This window comes from Rissa tridactyla, chromosome 11 (genome assembly GCF_028500815.1).
Source record: "Rissa tridactyla isolate bRisTri1 chromosome 11, bRisTri1.patW.cur.20221130, whole genome shotgun sequence".
Lineage (NCBI taxonomy): Eukaryota > Metazoa > Chordata > Aves > Charadriiformes > Laridae > Rissa > Rissa tridactyla.
Genome location: NC_071476.1, coordinates 9,637,681 through 9,664,793, shown reverse-complemented (window position 1 = coordinate 9,664,793; position 27,113 = coordinate 9,637,681). Strand labels below are relative to the sequence as shown.

General features: G+C 58.0%; 1 protein-coding gene across 2 annotated transcripts in view; it reads right to left on the bottom strand.

Moving 5' to 3' along the window:
* ARHGAP26 (Rho GTPase activating protein 26) overlaps nucleotides 1-24,109 on the bottom strand; it is a 149,189-nt gene extending 125,080 nt beyond the window's left edge. The window contains exons 1-4 of one of the 2 annotated variants that reach the window (XM_054217059.1): nucleotides 23,815-24,109; nucleotides 2,221-2,316; nucleotides 1,207-1,268; nucleotides 692-763 (exon numbers count right to left, since the gene is read on the bottom strand). In XM_054217059.1, coding sequence (XP_054073034.1) covers nucleotides 692-763; nucleotides 1,207-1,268; nucleotides 2,221-2,316; nucleotides 23,815-23,968 — 384 coding nt within the window. In that variant the 5' untranslated portion in view covers nucleotides 23,969-24,109. The remainder of the gene's footprint in view (nucleotides 1-691; nucleotides 764-1,206; nucleotides 1,269-2,220; nucleotides 2,317-23,814) is intronic. The other variant, XM_054217060.1, reaches the window with a different exon arrangement.
* Nucleotides 24,110-27,113: the final 3,004 nt, after the last annotated feature.

Below are 27,113 nucleotides of genomic sequence, written 5' to 3'. Positions count from 1 at the left end.
TTTTTTTTTTTGAGCTGCAGGAGCCCGGACAGCCTGGCCAGGCTGGGCTGCACCGCGGTGCCACCGTGGCTTCCATGGCAGCAGGGAGTGGGCACACCGCTGCCACGCACACACATGCTCCTCCGGGCTGGCATGAGCTTCTTGCAGGCAGCAGCAGGTTGTTATAACAACAGGAGAGCTACAGACTCTCTTTTGATTTCAGAACAAAGGCAGGAAAGAAAGGGGGGGCCAGGCTGTCTCACAGCCGCCCTCAACCACACCGGTGCTTCCCTGGGCTTGCAATGTCCGAATTCCCACACAGCCGCCCAGCAACACACTTGGGCTGGGGAGCACAGAGCTGGGGGCTCAGGCAACGGCGAAATCCTCTCAGATAATGCTAATTCTTGCTTGGAGTAAGACAAAAAAACTCGTTTCAACTGGCACGTGATTTTTGTCCCTTGGAATGTTACTTGGTTGTGGGTGAACTCAGAACACTGAGGCACTTTGCCAGGAGCTGGATCGTCCCCTATGTCCATCCCGCAGCAGCACACCACACCACCTCCTCCCATGCCCATGCCCAGCAGGACCCATCCCTGCAGCGCTCCAGGTCCTGGCCACCACCACAGCCGCTGCCAGGCGGCTCTGGGCTCTGCTCCCGAGCCCGAGCAGGGGCTCCCAGAGGAGACAGCGGCTGGGCGCAGCAGCAGCTTACCTTAGCAGCCCCGATCTGCTCCTTGCGAAACTTCTCCAGCGGCGTGATCAGCACCTCACTGGCGTTCTCGATCTAGGGGCGAAGACAGGCACAAATCACCCATCACCTTTTGCCCAGCTCAGCCCCAGACACCCGTGATGCCCAACAGTCTTTCACGCAGAAATCCTCCTGCAGCCCACGGAAACCCGCACGCTTCACCCCCCGGCTCTGCGCTGGCTGCGGACGTGGGGCAGGCTGAGGGGCTTGTACCAAACCTGCTCCTCACCCAGTGAGCCCCACCAGCACCAGCGCTGGCCATTTTCCAACAGCAAAACACCATCACTGACGCTTCTCATGAGTGCCCCCCACCAAGTTCACCCTCCCCTCCCTCTGCTCTCCCCTGCAGCTCTGCCATGGGCAAGGGAAGAGGCAGTGGGGCTTGTAGCCATGGGTGCCACACCACCCACCGTGGGCAGAGCTGCTGGCGGCAGCAGCGGTGCCACCACCCACCCCACTCCCTGCAGACAGGGCCGTACCATGCGCATTCGCTCGTCCTCCAGGTTCCGCAGCACCGTGGCGAACTCCTGCAGAGACTTGGCTGGAAAGGACACACCCACAGGGGTTTAACATGGGTTAACAGCATTTCATGTCCTTTTTAAATTTAGAGAGAGACTGAACGGGCTTTTTTTGCTTGTTTGTGTTTTGGGGAGCTTGGGGGGTTGTTTGTTTGAGGCGTTTATCATCTTTGCTGTCTCCCCAGGAAGGCTTCCAGCTGCCTACAAAAGCAACTGGTAGCAGAGCATCCCCAGCACCGCGTTCCCACCTCCATCTCGACCCTGCCCTACCTAACGCCTGGCTGCTGATCAGCCCCACGGCTCAGCGCAGGCCCCAGCCATGCTCGGCGCAGGACCACGGCTCACCAGCATGTGTGTTCCAGCAAGGGGACTTGGATGGGAAAGCTATTTTTGCTGAGAGACCAGGCACAAATAAATAAGCAAAGTTAAACCAGGGATAAAGCTCATTTGCTCTCCCGGCTCCAGACGATGTGCACAATAAGCTCTAAAAGTTCAGCTGGGGCAGAAGTGGGACGACACAGAGTGAAGGGCTGAAGCTGCTGCCCTGCACCACGAGGAGCTCCAAGGTGGAGCCGGGCTCAGATCGGGGAGTGCTGCCAGGCTCCGGCAGCAAAGCTGCTGCCCCGCTCCTTCAGATCACAGCCCCTTGGGGTGCATTTAGCCACGACCACATCTCCAGATTCCTGCTCTCCAATGGGAAAGGGCCGGATGATCTAGATGGTTTCAGATACGACCAGTCTTCTTCTTTTCCTTTCTGTCAGGGCTAGATTTAGGCCAAGAAACAACAATTTATTTCCTTGGGAAGGCTTTGCTGATGCTGAACCAGGAGAAATATGCCATTTCCAGAGAGCAGGAAAGCACCCGGATAAAATCCCAGGCCTCTTGGCATCCTCGTGTGTGCTTCTCCCCCGTGCCCTGCTCAGCCTGGGGGTCTGGACCTTCAGGGCTACCCACGGCACCAGCCGCAGGACTCACCTATGCAGATCTCATCATCTGTTTCAGCGTCGCCGATGCAGCGGAATTTAAACTCATTGAGGGAGTCTGCAAACTTGCGCTTGGCTGCCGACAGGTCTGCCAAGAGAATGGGAGAGGGGAAAACGCAGATGTCAGAAAAGGAAAAAGCCCACCAACAGCATGATGCAGGTGGATGCGCAATCCCAGCCGGCAAGTCCCCATGGAGGGACCCATCCAACGGGGCCCCCGGCACCAGGGAAGCCCTGAGAGCCCTGCCCTTCTCCTGCACCCTCCCCAGGGACGGGGCTCTGTGGGGTCCCTGCCAGCACCCACCAAAATACACTACAGGAGATGCAACCTGAAAACACCATGAGAACCATGCAGGAGCTCAAGCCCAGTGCCACAAGGCAGTGGCAAACGGTGACGCAGGGCGGCACTGCCCCCCAAGAGACGGCACCTCTGCACTCCCTGTCCTGCTGAAGGAAGGCACCCTGTACGGGTGATAATGCAGAGGTTTATTGCTTTCCAAGCTGCAGATTCCCTCCGAGATCTGAATCCTATTAAGATCTTACTTGCAGTGACCTGAGTGGATCCAGGACTGGCTTTTCAAACCAGCCCGATAACCCTGCAAACGCAGACACACACGCTCCAGGTGCTGCGAGGCCACTGGCTTGGACGGGAACTTGTACTTGAGCAACGCAAGGGACTGCAGGCAGCGCTAGGAAGACGTAATGCTAATTCCCCTGTGCATTTCTTCACTCGAAGTCCAAAAATTCAGTGTTTTTTTAACTTTCCAAGCACAGGTGGAAAACATGCGTGTGCACAGAAAGGCCGTTTCCTCCTCTCAGACACCAACAGCCAGAAGATAACCGCAAAAGAATTCAAGTGTTTTGCTTTCCCTACAGGATAAGAGAATTTAAAGCTTTCTCCAAGCATTAAAGCCGTTCTCAGAGCGTCTCTGCTTAGAGCCCTGGGGCTAATCCTGCCCACAGCTCAGTCCCGGCTGCCTTCACACAAGGGGTGCAGCTCACCCCGCACTCCTCCACATGCCCCTGGCCGCGGCGGAGCAGCCCCCATCCCTCCCCGGGGCAGCCGGAGAGCAGGGGGACTTTAACCCAGCCCCCAGAGCCGGGTGGCCTCCTGCCTCCTCCGGAATAGTAACGCAGATGACGTTAATGACTTAAGGAGCGATTTCCTCTGCCCCGGCTCCATGCTGACCATCAGCCACGCTCTCCCCGGCTCTCCCTGCTGCACACCGTGGCCTCACCGATACCCTGCCCACGTTATGCACGGCATGGACCATGCACAAACCAGAGTGAAGCCAAGAAGCCTCCAGAGCCAGTGGCATCCATCAGCAATGGCCCACAGCGCTTATAAATAGGCAAGGGAGAGGCAGGGGGAGAAGGAGATAATTCCCTGTGCGACAGCGATAAAGGAGGATCGCTGGCAGCCGCTTGCTGAACAGCATGGCCGGGCTGCAGGGGCAAAGCAGATGCTAAAATTAGCAGCAGGCTCGGCCAAAAGAGGAGAGAGGGGCACCCGCGCCATACCGCTGGGGACAAGCAAGGAGGCGGCATGGAGGGGCCCCATCATCCTCCCTGTGCCACCATTAGACCCACCCACACTCCTAGCATCCCGTTTTCCTAAAATCTTGAACTTCTCATTTACATTTTGGGGAAAAGCCCCTCCAGTGGAAGCAGCCAAAGCTCACGGCTGTACTGCATGGGGAAGGCAAGGCCCCTCCATGGGCCAGCTCAGCTCCTGACGCTTCTTCTTTCCCAGGGCTGTGGACGAGCAAACCCAAAATCCTACAAAGGCTCAACAGAAACTTCTGCTTCCTCTCGTGCACGAGTAAAACCACCCAGACCCCGCATATGAGTCACTGCCGGGCTGTGAAAGCTTTGCTTCCAAGTTCTCCGTCTCACTTCATCAGTCAACCGCAACATCAGGGAAAACCACCACAAAACCAGAAAAATCCTTCTGCCTGAGCCACACAACTAGCTCTGGGTCTGGGCACCACTGGATGGTGGTCCTGGGCTGGCTGGGATGGATCCAGGGATGCACAGGTGCTGGCAGAAGGTTGCCGCGTGCCTGCGGGGACAGTGCAGCGGTGGCCAGCCCAGCGGTGGCCAGCCCAGGGGTGCAGCCTGCGGCCGATGAAGCTTTCCTGCACCCATCGCGCCTCGTGGCTGCAGCACAGAGCACTGAAGATCTCCAGGGGCAGCAAGGAAAGCGCGGTGTCTGGCAGAGGCATCCTAGGAGGTGCAAACAGCCCTGCACAAGCTGCTGAAACACTGGGAGGGCAAGCAGTGGCCCTGCCACCCCAGGGCTGCAGCCACCTCAGGAGGGTCCAGGACACAGCCGCTGTGGAGCCACATATCTGCCCGCACCCAGGATCCGAGACAAAACCACACGGAGGAGGCACCGGCCGAGCAGGAGCAAAGCAGATCTCCATCCCACCTGCAAGGGAATGCCCACGTAGCTGCTGAGGCAGCCCGGGCTCCTCTGCCCGGCACACCGCAGCACGTGGTGAGTTGCCTTAATTACTGTCTCCGGTCAACACACGTTGTGCTCAAGTGACAGCTGCGCTGCTATCCGAAGCCCCGCTGTGCCCTCCCCTCCCCTCCAACGCAGGACTGTCCTGCCCCACAGCCCCCACAACCACGACTCGTTCCTTGCCCCTCTGCAGCTGACCGTCCCGCAGCAGGGCTGCTGTCGCAGGCCTCCTCCTCATCTCCCCTCCCACCACTCCCCACTCACACCCCCCGGCTGCCAGGGACAGGACGATCCCTTCGGAAAAGTCCACTTGACAGAAAACAGGCACACGTACTGCATGCCAGAGGTCCAGCTGCGTAGCTACAGCAACCAATAATCAAAATATAATGCCCTTTGAAAAACGATGTATCAGCTCGTTACTGTGATACAGGGCGACCCGCTCAGCCCAGCAGCATTCCCCTTCCCTAGCACTTTACCTTCCTGGAAGATGGTTTATGACCTGAATTGGGTGCAACAGGGGAGAAAACTGCAGAACAAGTGATGTGGAAGGAGACATGACCACACAGAGGACAGAGTTACCTGCAGGAGCCTGTCCTAGCAAGGAGGAAGTTCATACAATTACAGAATCAAAGAATGGTTTGGGTTGGAAGGGACCTTAAAGCCCACCCAGTGCCACCCCCTGCCCTGGGCAGGGACACCTCCCACCACACCAGGTTGCTCCAAGCCCCGTCCAACCTGGCCTTGAACCCCTCCAGGGATGGGGCAGCCACAGCTTCTCTGGGCAACCTGGGCCAGGGGCTCACCACCCTCACAGCAAAAAATTTCTTCCTAATCTCTAACCAAAATCTCCCCTCTTACAGTTTCAGAGTTGGAGCTGAACTCCAAGGTCTGATCCTGTTTTTCCCAGCAGCAGGTCGGAGAGCAGTGATCACAGACGCCCACCAACCCGCCCTGATCATCCCCAAAGCGTCCGGCATCGCTCGTCCATCAGCATGGCAAAGCTGAGCATCGCAAAGGGCGCAGGCAGGGGATCTGCCTGCGGCTGCTCCCTGCCTGCCGCAGCTTCAGCAGTTCCTGCACAACAACAACTGAGCCATAGCTCTGCTTTATTTGTGAACAGTCCCTTCGGAAATGTTCAGTTTTGGCCATGCCTCAAACCCCCACGCCACGGCAGGGGACAGAGCATCTCACGGAGCCCTGCTGGCACCCAGCGTCCTGCCCTGGCGTGCAACACAGAGGCAGCCACTTGCAGGAGCAGAGACATACTCGGCATCCTCACCATCCACCAGATCCTCACCATCGGCCGCATCCTCACCACCCGCCACAGGAGCAGTGCGGAGGGGAGATGGCTCCCAGCAGGGCAGAAGGCAGGTGCCTGTACCTGGAGCAGCCCCAGTTAACCCCTTTGCCCATCCCTCCTCCCTCGTGCCCAGCTCAGGGGTCAGCCCACCTCTCCTCTGGTACCCCACATCTCTCCTCCTCCCTCCACCAGCCAGGGAGCCAGGTAATTGCTGGCTGAGGTCCCAGCCCAGCCTCACACCTCCAGGCACCGGGGTCCCTCCAAACCCGGATGAAGCCCACGTTACTCCATCCCGCGGCCGCCCTGCCCCAAGGGATAATGTCACACTCCTGCTGCCTGTCCTCTGGGATCACCCCAGCACCCCTCCTCCTCCTCCTCAGCTATTGAGAGTCAAATCTTCTTTCTGGGAAGTGGCTGCTGTTACTGCAAGGAGACTGAAGTGGTTGGTTTTTTACATAAAAGTCCCCTTCCAAAGGAATCTGGAACTATTGAAAAAAGGCCGTTTATAGAAGGAAGAGGTTGTGATTTCACAACACTCCTCAATGCATACAGCACACCGAGCACAACAGGGACGACCCTGTCCCAGCCAGGTCAGCAGCCGGTGCTGCGGAGGGGCAGCCCCGGGTGCAGGTCTCCTCCAGGGGCACGTCGCCGTGGGACAGGGCAGCCCTGCTCCCTGGGGCACAGGCCCCAGATCTAACGTGTCCCCGGTCCGCGTGACTCAGCATGCAGAGCTTCGGCCACTTTGGGGAAGTCACTGCCACCACAGTCCTAGCACAAGCCACTCTCTCCTGATCACCAGCTTCCAGTTCTTTCCCCTGTTTTATGTTTCAGCTGGACATCTCACCTCTGTGCAACACCCCTATCACCCCCTCTCTTGGCGCTCAGTGTTGAAAACATTTTCAGGCCTTCCCAAAGGGACCACAGACGTAACGTGCGCTGAAACCTGAAAGCCAGGGAGCTTTTCCCTTAAATCAAAATTTCTAAGGGGCTGAGAAGATATCGCAACTCCTCCACCTGCGTGCTTTTCCTGGCTGGGATGGACAGCTGGGAAACGCATCCACAGGACACAGCGGGGAACCATACAACATCAAAAGGAGACACCAAGAAGACAGATGTCCCCTCCTGCCCAGTCCCACTGCCCGCCGGGAGCGCGGTCCCCTGGCCCAGCAGTATGTGTTTGAAAGATAAGGTCGGCCAGGGAAAAAGTTACACTGCTGCCTCCGAAAGTGGGGACTCTCCCCAAAGCTGACTTTGCAGCCAGCTTGCTATTTAAGCTGGAAAAAACAAAACTAGCGCTGGCTCAGCGGTGCTACGGGGCAGAGGCAGGAGCAGCAGGACACTGCGGCCGGCTCACGTTAAAGACAAACCTGCTGACGAGCCTGGGAGTGGAGGGTTAATGCTGCTGAAAGGGGGAAAGCAAAGGATGCTGATGAGGCCAGTTGCATGCCGCAAGGCAACTTCCAGGGCTCTCGGTGTCTGACAGAGGCTGCGCTCACACAGAACAGTATTTCTACACTTCCTGCAAAGAATATTGCTTAACAGCCTATATTTAATGCTCAATTGGACAACAGGAACCGAGACTCCTGCCCCTTCCTTCCCCCGCGGCAGGGAACAGCAGGGAACAGCAGGCTCAGGCTGCGCATCCCCCGCAAGCCCCCGGAGAGGGACAGGGGGGTCCCCGGCAGGGCAGGAGCCCTCCTCAAGGGCCTCCCTGCCCGGCTGCCAACGGTGGCACTGCCTGTCCCCTCCCCGCAGCCCCACCACCCCAGGCGGGGTCCCAGCCCCCTCGCTGGGGAGGTGACCACCCTCCCACTGACAGCCACGAGGACAGAAGCCACCAGCTCCCCGCTCCTGGGTCTGACAAGTTTCTTAAAGCTTCTTAAAAAAGATCTGCAGCTACTTCATGATCCATCTTCTGCCTATTTTTTAAGAAAAAGCCTCCAGCCCTCCTTACAGCATCTGTGCCCTGGATGCGCAGCAGGGATGTCCTGTGAAAGAGCCCAGATGCAGGAGCCCAGAGAAGGCAGATCTGGGGGGGTCACCCACAGAGACCCCCCCTGGCTGCAGGGACTGCGGGTCCCAGCACAGCCCGCTCGGCCACCCCGGTGGCACCTCCACAGCCCTGCACCTCCCCGGGACACGGCAGCCGGCACGGAGCACCCCGCGGCGGGCAGCGGCCAGGCGGGACGGGTAATCCTGGGAACAGCCACGCTAATCAGCAGCCAAAACAGCCGGATTACGGCCTGACAAGGGTGCTTAGAAAGCGGCAATATGGTGTCTGACCCCGCGGCGAGCCCTCGGTGCTGGCAACAACCTGGTGACCTGGGGCTTCGGGCACGACGCCGGAGCAAAGCCGCCATGGGCTCATGCAACATCCCGCGGTGCTTGGGAATGCCCAGGGATGGGCGGATGGTTAGGGCTGGAGCTGGGAATGGCCAACTGGATCTGGCCCATGGATGCACATGAGCACTCACCTCGCCGCTGAGCGTGGGATGCTTTGACCAAACCACGGCCCCACAGCTCACACAGGAACCCAGCAACAAGCAGTCACAGCCACCAGCATCAAATTTTAGCCCCCACACGGACCCAGCCCATGCACCACTGGGGTCAGCACGAAGCACTGGGGCAGCGTCATTAAATGCTTGATTTGTTCCAAGAGGTTTAAATCCTCTCTCTTTGCGCTTCCCAGCGGAAGCCAGCAAAAGCCCCGCTCCTGCGAGACACCGCGGTCCTCTGGACCCAGCACAATCCCCAAGCTGCTTTCATACATAATTAGCAATGACTTGTTTATTAAATAACTTCTCCACCGGGCGGTTGGAGTTAATCAGTGGTTTAGGACAGGACTGCAGCTGCTGGCAGGTTCCCCCTCTGATTCATCATTTGACTAAATATATAAAACCAGATGAGCGGAGACAACCCCACCTCCGGCAGCAGCTTCTGCCATCGTGTTTGTGCACCAAAGCCCGGGGAACGGCTGCTCTGGCTCAGTACATGCTGGAGATCGAGGTTTGAAGGTGCCACACCAAGTGGGAGGTGACCCCAAGGACCAGTGCAAGGGGCGCAGTCCCTGCACTCGCCCTGATGTGGGGACAGCGTCGTTTCCGTTGCCCTGCAGCACCCTCAGACCCCATTTCAGTGCCTTTACCACACGCGCGGCCTCCAGCCGAAACACAGCACCAAGCCTCTTCTCACTGGAACGTACAGGGAGGCCAAATCCTGCCTCCCAAAATCCCAAAACTTCATTTCACTGCGGAAATTTTACAAATACATGTACCCTATGAACCACGCTTCAAGGGAAAAACCCAAAACTGCTCAGATGTGCTAAAGCACAAGAAAAACAGAACAATCTGTCTGAGATGGCCCCAAGATTGAAGACCCAGGAGGTGCCACAGCTTCTGCTCAGCCTTTTGCTGCGACCAGGGAGCACACTGCACTGCTGCCCAGCCAAGGCATCACCGTATGCCTCACTTCACACACTCAACGTGGCTTCATACGGCAAAATGTTTGCCAGAGGGACAGAGAACCCATTGTAGGATGAATGGGACCATTGACTGGGCTCAAATAGCAGATCAGATTTGGGTAACACGGCAAAGACACGAATTATTTCCATGGTATTTTAAGAGATAAAAGTTCTGTGCTTTGTGAAAAACACACTCAGCCTGTGGAAGGACTGCCCGGCTGCACGGCTAAAATTATCCCCCCGCTGCCCACCAGCCCAGCGCCCTGCCTGGCCACGTCATCTTGCCACCCCCAAATCAATAAAGTTTGGAGTTCCCCGGGGAGCCTTGCCAGGCCAGGATGTTTTTGCAAAGCTTCCTGAGATGCCTGATGAAAGGTACTCAAGATCCATGGGAAACAAAGCAGGAGGGACCGCTGGGTCTCCTGGAAGGCTGTCTGGATTTCCAGGAAAATGGATGAGGTTTTGCATCCCAGGGACACAAGGCGATCCTCACCCACAGCAGCCCCGGTTGAAGGTGAAGGGGAGCAGCGCAGCTGCGGGGAAAAGGAGGGTTTGCTGGCAGTGCTGGACTTGCCCTGTGTATCGCCAGGCAGGTCGTGCCAAGGAAGGACAGAGCAGCTTTAAAAAAATAAAGAGAAAGCAAGAAGAAAGCCCCTACCTGGCTTGTGGGCTGGGGCTCTTGCTTGCTTTGGAGAGGCCGGGGAAAAAGCAGACCCTCTTCTCCCAGCGACCCCTCGCAGGGAAGGCAGCAACCTGCCCTCAGCCCCCCCTCCCCAGCTGCGGCCCTGGGCACCGGCTCACCCTGGTGCCAATATGCCACTTCACAGAAAACTTCAAAATCAGGAAAAACGTCTTTAGGGAGATAAGAGCTGTGTGGGACTCTCAGAAACATCTGGTCGCGGATGCATGAGGCTTCACAGGCTCCTGCCTGCTCCTCCCATCACCCGTGCTAGAAATGGTCCACACCTGAAATGCGTGTTTTGGTAAGCAACTCGAAGGCAGCCCGTGGGGGCAGCTGGCAGTCGTGCTGCCGGGTGTCCCGCTGGCACCGCTCAGCCCGGCGTGACATCCCACAGCGGTGCGCGGGGCGCCAGCAGCGCGGGAGGAGAGGAGCTCCTTCCTTTGACTCACGCTGCTCCAGCCACTCTTCTATTTCCTGCGGCCGCCTCCTGGTTTGAGGAAGCTGATGGTTAAGCTGAAGGGCAACCTCGCCCTTCTGCCCCCGCTTCTCTGACCCAGATCCAGCCCTGATCTGTCTGAGTTTCTGGACATTTTAGCCCAGTGCAGAGCCTGCTTTGCCGCAGTTGCTCTGAGCAGGGGCCTCACCACCTCTCTCCATCCTTCCTGTTCAGCTTTTCTTAGCGCTTGCCCATCACTTCCTATCACAGCGAAACCCGAACAGTGACTTTGGTGACTCAGATCTTTATCACACGGTGGCTGAGGCGCTTCAGAAACCCAGAACAGCTCTGCCCGTTCCCCTCTTCCCTGTGCTGCTGGCAAGAGAGTACCTGGCCAAAGCAGCAGGGCTGGGTTAACGAAGCAGTTACCGAAGCAGTCCTCACCATTGCCAAAGGGACCCTCACTGCGGTGCCGGGGATGTGAACAACCGAATGGGCTCAACAACTTCTCCGTCCCTCTGGGCAAGGAGGATGTGGGGAGGCTCCCGTCTGTCCTGTCCTGCCCTATACAGAAAGTTTGGACTATTTTCCCTACTTGACCAAACAGGATTTTTCAGAAGCGAAGAGGAAGGAAAATGATAGAAAATAAAACAACCCGAGAAACTGACGAGCAGGCAGTGAGAGCAATGTGCAGGTGCTGGGTTGGTAGAGCACCGCAAGCCATCTCTACCTGTGGCGTGGACAAGGGAGGAGAACATAAAACCCATGAATGATGCAAATGACCCCCGGAAAGGCTTCCTGGTTTTGGAGACACTGAGAAGACAAATGTCGGCAGCTGCAGGAAGGCACATCCTAAAGCGGGTCCTTGCTCCCAGCACGGAGCGCTGGGGCTCAGAGCAGAGCCCTCCCAGCAGCGGCTGACAGCCACCACGAAACTCCCGGGATGGTCTTTGAAGATAATGAACCCAAAGCTGGGTACCGACACCCTGGCAGGTGGCTTCCAGGCTGACTGTCACCATGTCGGGAATCGGGATGCTGGATCACCACGGCTGCCCTCCCTCCCACCCACCAGCACGGCACGGACCCCCCCGCACACACCGCCTGGGTGGCTTCCTGGTGCTTTGCATCAACATGGCAAGATCCCAGTGCCCCCACAGCCCCCCAGAGTATCACTGCCCACGGTTCACACCTGGGGAAGGGGCAGCAGCTCACACTGTGGCACCAGGAAAGTCGGCATCCTCAGGGTGCCAACCCCACTCTCCCGCACCGGCCACGAGCAACCAGAGCGTGTCGTGCGCTTAGCAGCAAAACAAAACAAAACGAGATTTCTCCACTTCCCCACCCAACTGCCATGTCTGGCGCTTTTCCCCGTGTTTATTTTTGTTCACATCCTGGTGTTGTTTCATGGCAGAACCCCCCAGCCCATCCCCGCTGCAGTGGCCAGCGAGGGCTGAGCCGGCAGAGCCTGTGGGGAGGGAGCTCAGGTGGGAGCAGACACGGTCTCCGAATAAAATCGAACGTAAATATCCAACACTCAAACACAGAGGAGGGATGCGTCAAAACAGCAAACGCGGGCAATGGCTTAAGTGCCTGGAAAACTTCAGGGATGCAGTAGTGAAATGGAAAACTACTGCCCTGGCTGGCATTGCCAAAGGCAGCCGACTGCAGAGCAAAGAGTGTTGTGAGGAAGCAGCAGTGAAAATCCCCGTATCCCAGCCAGGGCGAGGCATTTGGGAACACACTGCCGCACGGAGCGATTGCACACCTGCGGAGAGCCGCTGTCCCGCTGCTCCGCATTCGCTTAGCTGTAAGCCTGAAACCATGAAAGATATTCCCAATTTCTTCCAGGCAACAAGGAATTCACATAATGCATTTGCCCCACTGCCGCTGCTCCAGGCAGGTCGTGAGAACGCATCCAGCCTTACGCCTACAAGTAAAGTGCCTCTCCATCATGCCGGGCAGGATGGAAATACCATGTTTTACTCACAGCTCCCCATTCTTCCCCCAGCTCCCTTACTGGGGAGCGCAGGCAAGTCCATGATAGCGTAATGCGCTGTCCTGATAATTATAATTTCTCCTCCGAGTCTTTTCCTTTTCTCTCCTCTCCAAAACCTGCAACGAGCCACAGAAAGGTGGCAGATTACTTTACCCTCATTGCCACAATAATTCATCGACTGGAGCCTGGAATCACATTTCATTAGAATAAAGTGCCCTACCCGAGACAGCTAATCGATTTAGAGGACGCTAATCCAGAAGAAATTTGCTCCTGACCGAGGCAACGACCAGTAGGGGAGCAGAAGGCCGGGCAGGGGTCTCACCCCCTCCAGGCAGGGGGTCCCAGCATGGGGGGTGGACATTGGCAGAGCCCCTGGCCAGACACCACACACCAAGGCGGGAGCAGATTGCCTTAGGCACTAGCCACGCATTTGGATTAGCTTGTTATTACATCTAATTAGTTAATAGCCAACCCGGAACGGAGCCGGCTTGATTTCTCAAGGGGCAGGCGCCAAAGCACCGGGGCGCCCTGGGGGATGATGGGTCTCACGTAGGGAGGGGACCTGCACCCCATCCCCGCGGGCAGGACAGGAGTCCTCTCCAGCACATCATCGGCAGGCCATGGCGCATGCTGCCGATGGCGTGGGGCAAAGCCTTGTCTGTCCCCTCCTTGGCTTGGCAACCACCCCCGTGTGAGGGTGGCATCCCGAGGGGCCGGCGAGCCCGCAGCCGGGGCAGGAAAGCGGGGTCATCTCCCAGACCCTCGACAAGCAGTTTTGCAGCAGCCTGCTTCCTTCTCCTCCCAAGGAGGCTGCGGAAATCCTTTTGTCTCCTCCACCTCGGCTGTAAGAACAGGAAAAATCCCACCGTGCTCACGGGAACATCACCGGCAAGTGAGTCAATTTTTCCTGCTTTGGCAGGAAAAAAAAATAATAAATTAAAATCTCCAGCAGAGCCTGGGGAGGCACGCAGGGTGAGAAACGGGATGCATGGCCCAGAGCCCATCGCTGCCTTTAACCTGCACTTCTCCCAGCCTTCGTAGCCACCGACACTGAAAGGACTGGGAATTCAATACCGGGAAATGCTTCCCGGCTCCCTGCAGGCCACCTTCACTCCTGCCCCGGAGCAGAGCCCCGCTCCTCACGGCAGTGCCAGCCTCCCCGCGTGGAAGGAGTGGAGCCCAGGGCTCCCGGGGGACCCCACCGCTCCCCCAGGGACAGAGCTGGGGCAGGGCCTCCCCCAAACCCTGCAAGCGAAGGCAGAGCTGCTGCTGCCCCCAGCCATGCAGGGAAAAGCAAGGGAGAACCACCGAACCACTCTGCTCTGCAATGGGGTTTTTTTGTAAAACATTGCTAAGCAACCAGCACTCAGCGAGGGCATCGTTGTGGACAGATGCTGTTTCAGCTAGAAAAACTAAAAAAAAAAAAAACAGGAAAGGGACGTTCTACCAGGCTGTATTATTAAAAAGGCACATGCCAGCTTATTTCACAGGTCACTCGGCCCGTGCAGAGAGCCCTTTACACCTCCCTCATCAAGCTACTGATGCAGGATTAGAAGCTGCTGAGAAGAAAAAAGCAGGTGGGTGCGCACACACGCACACACGTGCTCACCACACGCAGCATATTGAGGGCACCGGGATAATGGCAACCAAACGCAGGTTACAATCACAACACCACACACAATGTCAATCCTGCAAGGCAGTGCTGCAGGTGCCAGACCTGGAGCTGGTACGGCAGGACGGGCGGCATGGCATGGCAACCTGCTGGGAGACTGGGCAAACCCTGGGGAAAAAGAAAAGTCTTCTTTTCTTATTTTATGAGCTACTTATGGCCTGTCTCTAGATAAACAGTCCTATCTTTCTAAAATAGATTCTTTTATGCTGTAGCCCAGGAGCAGGCTTGAGAGGTGGCCTGTGTGAACCTCATGAAATTCAACAAGGGCAAGTGCAAGGCCCTGCACGTGGGTCAGGGCAATGCCCAGCGCAAATCCAGGCTGGGTGGAGAATGGCTGGAGAGCAGCCCTGAGGAGAAGGACTTGGGGGTGTTGGTGGATGAGCAGCTCAACATGAGCCAGCAACATGCGCTGGCAGCCCAGAAACCCCCCGCAGCCTGGGCTGCATCCCCAGCAGCGTGGGCAGCAGGGCGAGGGGGGGATTCTGCCCCTCTGCTCCGCTCTGGGGAGACCCCCCTGCAGTGCTGCCTCCAGCTCTGGGGCACCAACAGCAGAAGGACACGGAGCTGTTGGAGCGGGGCCAGAGGAGGCCCCGGAGATGCTGGGAGGGCTGGAGCCCCTCTGCTGTGAGGACAGGCTGGGAGAGCTGGGGGCGTTCAGCCTGGAGAAGAGAAGGCTCCGGGGAGACCTTGGAGCCCCTTCCAGTCCCTCAAGGGGCTCCAGGAAAGCTGGGGAGGGACTCTGGAGCAGGGAGGGGAGCCATAGGAGGAGGGGGAACGGTTTTAAACTGAAAGAGGGGAGATTTACTTGAGATCTCAGGAAGAAATTTTTTGCTGTGAGGGTGGTGAGCCCCTGGCCCAGGTTGCCCAGAGAAGCTGTGGCTGCCCCATCCCTGGAGGGGTTCAAGGCCAGGTTGGATGGGGCTTGGAGCAACCTGGTCTGGTGGGAGGTGTCCCTGCCCAGGGCGGGGGTTGGCACTGGGTGAGCTTTAAGGTCCCTTCCAACCCAAACCATTCTAGGATTCCATGTTTCTATGATTTTTGCCTTTTGGGAATAAAAAAAAGAATTGCCTAGCTGGGCTGGCACCCGGGTCCTTCACCAGCTCCTCGCCCCCGTGCTGGCGCAGGCAGCCCTGGCCCCCACACAGCACGGCTGCGCCCGCCACTCCACGTGCAGGAGCCAGATGGTCCGGAGGCTGGTGTACTTCCCACAAACTACAGCTAGAAACCAGCTTGGCATCACCACAGAGACATCCCCTTCCCCCTCCGCACCACGGTTCCTGCTCCACAGAGCATCCCGCGGCCACCGACTCTCCCCAGCACACATTCAGCATCCCGGACATGCCATGACCCCCAGGCTGCCACCAGCAGGCAGGAGCAGCAGCAGAGAAGCACAATTCCCAGTTCCTCCAAGCCACACTTGAGACCATCCTTGCTATTAAGAGGCAGGGCAATGCCCTAATGAGCACACCTCATGAGGAGAGTGCAGCTGCAGGCCCAGGGCCACCAGGAGCTTGAACGGGGCAATGGAGAGGAGCAGGTGGAAGCACCTTCGCCACGACGGATGGGAGCACGCCAGGAAAACAGGGAAAACAGCCTCGTCTCGGACGGACTTGGTGACAGCCGCTTGTGTGCCCGGGGGAGGGATGAATCACGGCAAGGAGCGAACAAGCTGTGCGGGTTTTGGTACCAAGCTCCCCCTCGCTTTGCCTCCCCTCCCCGCCCACCCCCGTCACGCTACAGCTACTCATCACGCCGCATCTGAACACGGATCCTTTGGCTCTGCTTCAAACTGACAGATCAAAAAAATCCCAAGCACAGCGACAGATACCCGGCAAAGTCCGTCCTCCAGCTGCCCTGCTGCTGGGCATTGTGGAAGGGCTGCCCAAAATGCCCTGAACCAGAACCGCCGCAGCACGGGCAGGGTTTGCTTTGCCCTGCCGCCGGTGCTGCCCCTGGCTTGGGTGGAGGGATGCAAACCCCCGGAGCATCCCTGCCCTGTGCTGTGCAGAGCCCGGTTGTGGACCTGGGCACTGCTCTGGCCGTGGTATTTCTCCCTGGGTGTCAGGGAGAAGCACGGGGTGATTTCAGGGTGCCCGCAGGGAAGGGTGAGAGCAGAGGGGTCAATGGTTCCCCTCTGCCAGCCGTGGAGGGGGCCGGCAGCACTGCAAGGGCCGACCCCACTCGCCCTGGCCCAGCCCGGCTGCAGGCTCTGGGATCAGCCAGGGAATCGCCACCAGAGCCAACCTGCAGAAAGCATGGGGACACGCGGCAGGGCCCCAGCACTGCTGCCTCCCACCCTCCTGGCAGCAACCAGCAACCATGGGAACGGCATTTCCTCGCACGCATTTTAAACGTCATTGCGAGTTGCCACCAGGGCACGCAGGTAACACCACACACACCACACACACCGCTGCAGGAACAAATGGAGACATGAGACGCGGCTGTGCTGGCACATCTGCAGCCTTGGAAAAATGACCTCTTGACCCAAACCAGGCAAATCTGCTCCATGCTGGAAGTACGATCAGGACCCAGCAGGTACCCACCTCCTGGCACTGGAGGAACACCAGGACATCCCACCCTGGCCCTCCACATCCCCCTTTCCAGGTCCATCCACCTCCTGCTCAGGTTTTTCTCCCTGGACACAGTGTGCACCTTGAGGCTACGCCACCTTCAGCAGCACAGTCAGTCCCAGCCCCTGCCTTGCAAAGCTGCTGTCTATTCCCCAATTCATCCCCCACTAAACCAAAAGGGTTGAGTTTAACCCAAGTTTGAACACCCAGTTGGTGCTGGTGCCATGGCCGGGCAGCAGCATGCGCAGGGCCAGCAGCTTCTCCACACACCGTCACCCCACCGGCGTATCGGGACACGCGCCCAGAGGTGCTCTGTGGCATGCTCCCAATTAAAGAGATCTCTGAGGCCTGTTAATGAACCTTCTGCTGGCATAATTTAAAAGATGTAATCACGAGCGCACACTCTCCTGCACACCCAAGCCCTTCTGCTCACCAGCTTCCCTCTCTGTCACACTGGAGATGTCAGCCGTGAGGTCACAGCCTGCCCATGGCACCAGCTCCGTGGCTGGTGTGGGACTCGAGGAGACCGCCCGGCTCAGGAGCTGGGCTCTCCCCATCAGTCCCCAAACACACCAGCTCTGAGGGGTCACGGCTGTGTCTGGGGGGACCCGCAGGCAGCCCCAGGGGACCCCTGGGGTGATAGGCAATGGTTGCCTGGGGATGTCATCAAGAGCCTCCTGCACAGACCATGGCCACGGGCAGCAGAGGGGGGTGAACCACTGCAACACGTCGGCAGGGCAAGTGTCTGTCACATCTCAAGTTTTCCTTCTTACAGTCTGAGCCACATGGGCTAAGCGTGCAGTTCCCTGGAGCCAGCGCTGGCTCCACAACCATCCCTCCACAGCTCACCATCAGAAACACAGTGCATCTCCCGAGCAGGAACACACTCCTGTTGCTAATTTCCACCAGAGAGGAAGTGGAGGAGCTTTCAAGTTGTGCTGAAAATAAAGCAGAGTACTATCATTTGTACTACCCCTCGTTTGAATAAAATACCAGACAAGCTATTAAATATGTGACTGCACAAGCCACACAGGTCATGCAAAGGAGGAAGAAGTCCTCTTCGCCTTCGGCCCTGCTGGTGCAGGACTGGCTGAGCTGTAAACACATACCCCTCCCATAGCACAAAGTATTCCCCACACCAAACGTTTCCTATGGCCCTCCAAAAGAAACAGAGGGGAAAAATACACCCTGACACAGGGGAGCCACATTACACCTTCGGTGGGAGAACAAAGCAGGAAAAATCAGTGGCAACTAAACTTAGCAACCAAACCCCAAAACCACATGCTTTCCTCCCATATTGGCCCTGTGGTTTGCTTGCCCAGCCAAGGTGGAGAGCCCACGGCAGCTGCACGGGGGGCCTGGCCATGCCCCACCACTGCTGGGCTTGGCGCCAGCAGAGACCCCCCCCACACCCCTGGGGGCACAGGGCAAGCTCTCTGGGCACAGCTCGGTCCCACAGCCCAGGAAGGGACGGGGGTTTCTGCCTGCAGGGACACAGTGCTGCCCCGGGACACCCTCCCCGCCACGGGGCAGCAGTTTCCTCAGCAGTGGGAGGATGCGGAGCTGTGCCACCGGCACGGCGTGACTCACCTGGCAGCCCTCGCACGCCAGCATGGCTCAAAGGCGGCCGGCACCGAGCACTCGATGGTGGCAGCCAAACACCATGTCTGATGGCACAACCAGAGCAGAACTCAATGCAAGCAGCCACAGCAACCCAACAGGGAGGGGTTATTTTTATTTTTGCACCCTCCAGAAAGCGTAACACTCCTTTTCCCCCAAACCCAAGTCTGCAGAAGTACAGCTGCCTCCTAGCCGGGAGCACATCCCTAACCATTAATGTCTGCACCTGCAAAAATAAGGGTCATTCCTGGGAAGGCCAGACCTAAACCTCTGCATCTCAATCCCTCTTCTCCTCTGTGCACAGGCGATGGAAGGTTTGGCCTGTTACCGCTTTCTTAAGGGACCAGAAGGGCAAAAGGATGAAAATAATCCAAGGAGGGCTTCAGGTTTCTCCTCCCCAGCATTGATGGGTGCCTGCAGCACTGGGACTCAAGAACCCGTCACCCCCTACAGCACTGGGTTATGAAGCAGCCCAAGACATGGCTTTTCCTCCAACACACCTGAGGGCTTTCACCCTGGAGAGGCAAAAAAGGACATTTCCAGTGTACGGCACCATGTTACCTATGTGCCCATTGAGCTGGGCAGCTCTGCCCACTCCAGCCAGGGTCTGGCTTGGGTCAGGGCGCCTCTCTCGGGGACATGCCAAACCAGGGGACACACAGAGCAGGCAGGGATGGGCAGCAATGGTAGCAAAGCCAGCTGGGGCTGAAGGCAACTGAAGGATTGTCTGGAGTCTGAAACATTTCCTTATCGCCAGGCTAAGCCTTGTTTGTATCAAAAGGGAATTAACTGCTCAGGTTAAACACTGGACAAAAGTTTCACTTTCGCTTCCAGGCGAGCTGCAGAGTGGGTGCCAGCGCCGGGTACGGCACTGCTGAGGGCACATACGCTTCATAGAAGCTCGGTTTCTGCAAGAGGCTGCTGAGATGTGGAGCCAAACCCATGCATGCACACATCCCAGAGCGCCCAGTCTGCAGGCAGAGCCTGGCACGCAGACGGCTCCAGCAGGAGCCACACAACCACCCCGCTTTGCTCTTTTAGCTGCACGGGAGCCACAGAGAAGGACGTGTCCCAGGAAAAACCCCAAAGCTGCAGCAAAAGCCCTCCTGGTCCTTCCCACAGTGGCAGCACAGGCCACATCCACCACCCCAGTGCTATGCAGGTGAACGCAGATCGTCCCACGCAGCAGCACATTAAAATCACGTGCCGCCAGCACAGACCAAAGGGCGACCGCGTGTCCTTCGACAGCCACACACACTAGCTGCGCACCTGGAAACCATCGCCGCAGCCGGCACAGGGCACGCCGGCGGAGGGCAGAGCCGGTGCGAGACCTGCGGGCCACGATGGAGCATGCACCCTGAGAAGCCAGTGGGTCGGACGAGCTCCCACCACCCCAGGACCCAGGTCCACCCCAGCATCACCCCTTCTCTGCATCCCCCTTCGGTCCCTCCTCGCCACCTGAGGCAGCTCTGCGGTGACAGAGACGAAAAAGAGCCAAAAAAGATACAAAACCTCAAACCAGCCTGACTGTGCCCTTCAGGAGCTCAGGCATCTCTGCCCTTCCCACAGGAGCGTGGGGCATGGCACAGCCTGGCCAGGGCAGGGCACGGCACAGCACGGCAGGGGTCCAGCTCCTGCACCCCTCATGGGGAAGGGGTTCACAGAGCCCCCACCGGCCCCGGCCAGGGCCCGCCACACAAATTGCAGCCTGTGATGTGCGAGCGCAGCAGCAGCCGGGGCGTGGACGAGTTCAGTGGCTTCAAATTAGTGCTTGGGAGTTGGAGGAAGAAGCAAAACAAAACAACAGCAGAAACGTGGCAGAGCACCGGGCTGCAGCCCTGGCACCCAAAGGAGGTGGCAGCCCGCACCCTCCGCAGCCCCAGCACCACAGGGACACAGCCCCTGCCAGCGCAGGGAGACCTGGGGTCTGCGGGAGGAGGAGAAGGATGAGGAGGAAGAGGAGGAGGGTGCCTCCCCCAGCCCCCGCAGCGGCGCGAGGGAGGTGATGACTGCCAGCCACCTGCACCCCCACATCCCCCATCGTTCCATGCGCTGCTCGTGCTCCGAAGCAAGCTGCAAAGCATCTTTGCATCACCATCTGGGCAACTGATATCCCCTTCCACCGACACGGAGAGGCTGGGGGCAATGCCGGTGCTGCGGGCAGGACCAGGCACCGGCTGGGACGCAGGTCCCTGCCTGCCCCCTCCACAGGGGACACAGGGCAAAAAGCTTCTGTATCCCTGGTACCGATGGTCACCATGGCTCCTTCGCTGGAGAACAAGTTTCACGGCACCCAAGCTTCGAGTTCATTATTTATGTCTCACTTGAGGTCTTTGCATTTGCAAAACTTTCTGAATAATTTATGTATGGTGTATAAGGGAGAAAGAGGGACACGTTTTTGCTGAAAACCAGGTCACTCCTAATACCAGCCAAGCAGCAAAGGGAGACAATAGAAATAGGCACAGATACTCACTGGGGGGAAAAAACCCACAGTATTTTTTTTATATATATATATATACACATACACACACACACTCTAGAGATGCCCTCAGCATCAGAGGACATTTAGCAAGACCAGCCCTTCAGCAAATGAGGAGTATTTTCAACCTTCCAAATTTATCTTTTTCAAAATGAAGGAGAAGGTGCTGTGAATCATTCCCATTTCTTTCCGTTCCTTCACAGAGGGCAAAAGCAGGGCGGCTGCAGAACAGCCCCTCCACCAAATCCAGAGAGCGACTGTCTCCCGTGCCTTCACACCAGCCTCACCGTCCTTGCACGCTGCTCCTGCACTGGTGTCGGCAGCAAAGGGCTGCCAGGGCCAAGCAGGGTGGTGGGGAACAGGAGACCGCTTCTGCCCAGAGCAGTGGAGGGGTGCTGCTCCCTCCTGCACCTTCCTCCCTCCTGCACCTTCCTCCCCACTGCATAACTGCACCCCATCCAAGCTGCCCCTCCACCTCCCTCCTCACCGATACACAAAGAGTTACGTTCCCCTCGCGCCTGTCTTAAAACAAAGAGGATGTGAAACATTCAGCAGAAAATGCAAGAGGAAGGAAAATGAGAGAGGATATTGCCAAGACTTCAAGTAACTTCGGTTTCAGGCCGCCTAGCTCTGCCAAGAGCATGCCCTGAGCTGGGGGTTTGCTGCTCCTTGGACCTGCCCAGCCCCGCATCCCTACGCCCTCCACAATAGCCAAGGGACGCGCGTGGAGGCGATGTCAGCGGCGAGATAACGCCATCCTGCCCAGCCACAAGGAGATGAACCACTTGGAGACACTGCAGAAAAAGAAATACTGGGTAAGAGAAGCAAGTGCCTGGTCATCACCAGGAATGGCCACCAGGTACCACCCGCACTGGCTCCGGTGCCTGGCGGTGCCATCCCAAACACCCGTGGTAGTGAAATGGGAACAACACGCAGCAAGAGGCAGCGCAGCAGCTCTGCACCGCTGGAGCACCTCCATACCTGGTCAGACAGAGGGTCTGCGATGGCCCACACAACACAGCCAGACCTCAGACCCGTCGCGCACCGAGGGTAATGCAGGTGGAAAGGGCTGGGCCAGATTCTGTCCTGTGCCCGGTCTCTGCTGGAGAAGTCAGAGGCACCATGGTTCGCCAGCAGCCACATGGCCAGTGAAGTTGCTTGTACAGCAGGAGAAGGGGCCACACGCAGGAGAAGGATGCACAGAGCAGCCGAGCATCCCAGCCAGGGAAGGGACACTCATACCCAGCCCCCCATGCAATGCCCTGCCCCACGCACCCCCAAACCTTCCCCAAAGGGCCTGCAGACCACCTCGGTGGGGAGCGTGCCACCGCGCCCGCGGCCGCACATGGACACAACATGGCCACGAGGCCAGACAGCACCGGTGCTCAAGCGTTAATTAACGCTCCGGCAAAATCCTCATTATTCATGCCCCTACCGACCGCAGTCTGGGCATCAGTAGAACACACACCCCCAGTCCTGCACAGGAATTAAGGTCTAATCCAGGAACGCATTCAATAGAGGCTACAAAACAATTCAGCCATAAAAACATCCTTATCTCCGGAGTCCGGCGAGCATTCTTCCTGCCCAGGCGCAGGCAGCCCGGAGTGCAGGGCCCGTGCAGCTTGGCCATGGCCGGTGGGAGAGGAGCCCACCAGCAGCCGGGAGCAGGCAGTGGCTCAGCACACCCAAAAATACCTGCCATACAGTGTGACCGGGGCGAGGGCACAGCCTTCTCAGCCAGCACCTGCCCAGCAACCCGCTGAAGGTGCCCGCTGAGCAAGCCCAGAGACAAACACCCCTGGGACCTGCCAGCTGATTCCTAAAATATATTTTCAGTGAAGAATGAGGCTGAAGGATTTGTTCTGCGATAAAATGAAGGCTCCAGGCAGGGCCAGGCACAGGCAGCCTTCAGCGAGACAAGGAAACGCACCGCAGACAGACAGCTCAGACCTGCAGAACCATACACACACCGACAGCTGTCGGCTTTGAGGGTTTTCTAACCCAAAATGCCAAGAATTGGTACAATGGGGGTCCCTGTAATCCAGACGTTACAGTCTGCTGCTCCGGCACAGGGGAACCGCATGCATGGGGCTGGGTGTGAGGTCGGCTGGGCAGGGAGCAGGAATCAGCCCCCTGGGATGGGACAGGGTGGTGGCTCGGCCAGAGCCTCAGCTCCCCAAACAACCCACCACATCCCCGAGCCAGGCCGGCACATCACAGGCAATGCCGGGGGTGCTCCACGGCACAGGTGTGCGTGGACATGCCCCTCTCCCATCCCACCACCCCGCAGTGCCCAACTGGAGCAGGGCAGGGAGAGCTTGGTAGCAGCTCACACTGCCGGCGTGCTCGGTACGGGAAATCCACTGGCCGGGGAAGCGAGCTGTGGTTGGGGCCAAAGAAACTTACAAAAAGAAAAGAACCCAAAAGACCCCGTGGGGGGAAGAGCAGGAATGGAGCCGTCGCTCCTAGGAAGGGGGCACTGGGCATCCCCCACCCTGAGCAGAGAGAGGACAGAGGACAACTGCGGGGGACACGGCACCAACCCATCACCCCTGCCAAACCGTCCCCAAACCACCCAACCCCTGAGGGCCACAGACTGGGACCTGGTGGACCAGGACCAGGCACATCCAGAGGGACCAGGACCAGGCATATCCTGGTGGACCATGCACGCCCTGGTGGACCAGGACCAGGCACGTCTTGATGGACCAGCCAGACCACAAAGGGCTGGGGGACACGGGTGGGAGCAGGTGGTCCATGATGGAGCAGGACCAGGAGGCCACGCACCTAGGAAGGGCAAGGACGGGCCAGGGGGGAGCGCGGGCAGGCGGACCGCCGCGGGCCGGGCCGGGGGGCGGCCGGAGGTGGCGGGGCCCGGCGGGCCCCCCCCGGTCCCTCACTTACTCTTGAGGGCGGCGACCAGCGACTTCCCGTCCTTGATGAGCTCCTTGATGAACTTGTTGGTCTTCTCCAGCTCGGCCTCGTGGGAGCGGAGCCGCTCCCGGAACTGGGGGCTGTCCAGGCAGCACTCGCTGAACTCCAGCGCCGGCAGCCCCATGCTGCACCGACCCCCCCCCCCCCAACCCCCGCCAAAAAAAAAATTTAAAAAAAATAAAAGTGGGGGGTTTTTAAGCCGAGGCGCGGGCCCGCGGCTGCGGGGACGGGCGGTGTGTGCGGAGCGGAGCGGAGCGGGGCCGGGCCGGGCCGGGCCGGGCCGGGCGGAGCGGGGCGGGCGGGCGGAGCGCTGAGGGCGGCGGGGGGGGGGGGGGGCGGAGCCGCCGCCCGCCCCGGGCCCGCGCGCGCCCGCCCCGCCGCGCCGCCGCCGCGCCCCGGACACGCCCGCGCCGCACGCTCGGCCAATCAGGCGCCGCGTCCGCGGGGGCGGGGCACGGGGGGCGGGGCCAGCGGCGCCCGAGTGGGAGCCCGCCCGGTGCGGCCTGAAGGAGCCCCGGGCCAAGCCCCGCTCGGCCCCGCCCGCACCGGCCTCACCGGGAGACTCGAGGGGTCACTCGAGGGCCTCGCCCGGGCGGCCCCCGCGTCTCTCCCCGTGGACCTTCCCGGTGGAAACCCGCATCCCGGCCCGCAGGAGGGACTCATCCACTGCCTGGGCAGTGCCCGGCTGATTGAGCCTCTCCGTGTTGCAGCTTTTTCCCTCCCATCAAACATCTGTGTCGGAGATTATTCCTCCGGGTTTAATGGCGTGAGTTGAGAAAATAAACCCTTAATCCCTCGAAACGGCTGGGCATGAGGCGGCAGCAGCAGCGGGCAGCAGCCTGGCACCACGGAGGGACTGCGGGTCCCTGTCCCCAGCCCGTCCCCAGCCCAGCACAGGAGATGGAGACCAGCAGGACAGTGCTGTGGAGCCGTGCACAAACCCGTCCACGTCTGCCTGCATCCCATTTCCTTCAGGAACACGCCAGGAATTTGGCCCGAGCACAGCAGCTGCCTCGTCACCTCCTTCCCTCGGCCGGGTGTTTGCAGGAGCAAAGTGCAGCCCACGAAACAATCAATCCTCCTCATGGTTTTGGCTCTGCCTGCCATAAGGTGGACAGTGGCTAATCATCAATAAAACAGGAGAATCTGTTAGTACCAGCCCCATGGATTTGAGAAAATCCATTCTTACCATAAACGATGGCACCAAGTCCAGGGCGAGCCACCCCCCAGGCAGAGACACGCACGTACGAGCTGGCGATGGCCTCTCACCCCAGACTGTGACAAACAGACACATTTGTGGATAATCCCCGGATGACTGGAATTCCCCCTTTCTCCCCTGCTCAGCCATTCAGGCTGGCGAGGAGGATGCGGGGCGGCTGCCGCTCGGCAAACACGAGCCTGTGTGCCGCACAGCGAGCGCGTTCCAGATCAAGCACGGCGACGGGGCAGCATTCCTGTCAAGTCAGCCATGAAACACGATGCGGGGCCGGTGCCAGCTTTATGCTTTTTTGCAAACTGGGGAAGATGGATGGTCTTGCACAAAGCTTGGGCTTCGCGTAGGGCTGACAGAACGGGATCCAGCCCGGGCCCGAGGTTAAAAAGTTAATCCACCTATGTTTTTGAGCGGATGGGTCCAGGCACAGCAACCTGATGCCAGCTCAACCTTTTGTCTCTGCTTTTTTTACTCTCTGGCAGGTCTAAAGCACAATTTTCTCAATCTTCACACCACAGCCTAATTCAGGCTGAGTCACTGCCTTCAAATATGGTTTGCGAGCCACATTTTTTTGCATGAGGTCTCCTAATTATAAAAAAGGATGTAATGCTAATTACATGCTTATCTTGTAGGCAGGATATAAAGTTTAATTAGCTGTCATTTACGCCATATGCATAGAGCCCTATAAAAGCACTAGTATTATTTCGATTATGCTTCTTAATTCTACACTGTACAAAGCCACGGGAGCACATATTTTGGTTTTATCCTTCTACATCGCCATTGTTCACATTTAAAAACTGTTCCAGCACTTACAGCTAATACAGAAGAACCTGTAACTAGATTTGTAGGACACTGCCTTAGAGGATCAGTATATTTGGGACTGGAAGCAATTTCTTTCGCTGCCTTTCCAGAACCACAGAAAGTAACGATGCTCAGACTGTCATTTTCTGATGAGGACAGAATCGAGCCATTACAAAGCTCTGTCACACATGAAATACCACACACACCACAGGTCTGGAACTGAGGCCTCGGGCAGGCAGCGATCAATGCACCAGGTCATGGACTTGTCTCCCCTTTTTCTGGCTTATGTCGCATTCATCAGGATACTCTCGTTGTGTTTGAGCCCCGAGTGTGGGAGCAGAGCAGGGCAGGAGGAACAGCCATGGACATCTTCCAGCCCAGTTTTGCTAGGATTGCGCATCCAAACTGTAAAAGAATACCACCGAAGGGGAAAATAAGCAAGCAAACAAACAAAAAAACCCAACTTCCACATCCTCCTGCCCATAGATAATAGGCTGCATCCCTTTGCAATCACACTGTATTTGCCTGCCTGCTTTGATTTATTTTTTTAGGCAACTCAGTTGTCTCACCTCCGAGGGAGCCAAGTCAATTGGAGCTGTGTAGGGGTCCAGTAATACTGCCATTTAAACCAACAGAAACCTGCCTGCTGATCCCCATGGGTGCAGAGCTTAGCCCACGGGTCTCCAGCCCACACTCCTCCGTGCCTCTCCAAGGCTGCGTTTACACATACTTCCCACAGATGAAAGCTGCGGCCGCCGCAGTCCCACACTCCCACCAGTGAGCCCAGCCTTGACCACACATTAACACATTTTCCCTTGCTCAGTCACAAACCTGCATCCCACAGCTAACTCGCTCAGGGAGCAAAGTCAGCAGAAAACTAATCCAGCTTGGGGGGGGGGGGGGAGAAAGTGAGCAGTTTCTACCTAGTTTAGCTCACTCTGGGATTGAATAACCACCGGTGCTGGTGCAGGGGTGGGGGCCATCCCAGCCACAGCCAAGCAGGAGGAAGAGGGAAGCTGCAATAGCATCAGCTCAGATCAGCCCCAGCTGCTCTTCCCAGCTTTTCCTCGCACCAGTGTTACCTCTGAGTGGGTCACAGTCAGATGGATTAAGCAGGTTTGTGTGAAAATTAACAATCTTTTTTCTTTTTAGAGCTAGCTTTTGGCTGGATCAGCTCCCTAATTTGTCTGAGCACAGCATCTCCCCACCTCCATTTTCCTGCCCCCATCCTTGTGGTGGCTGCAGGGGTTACTGC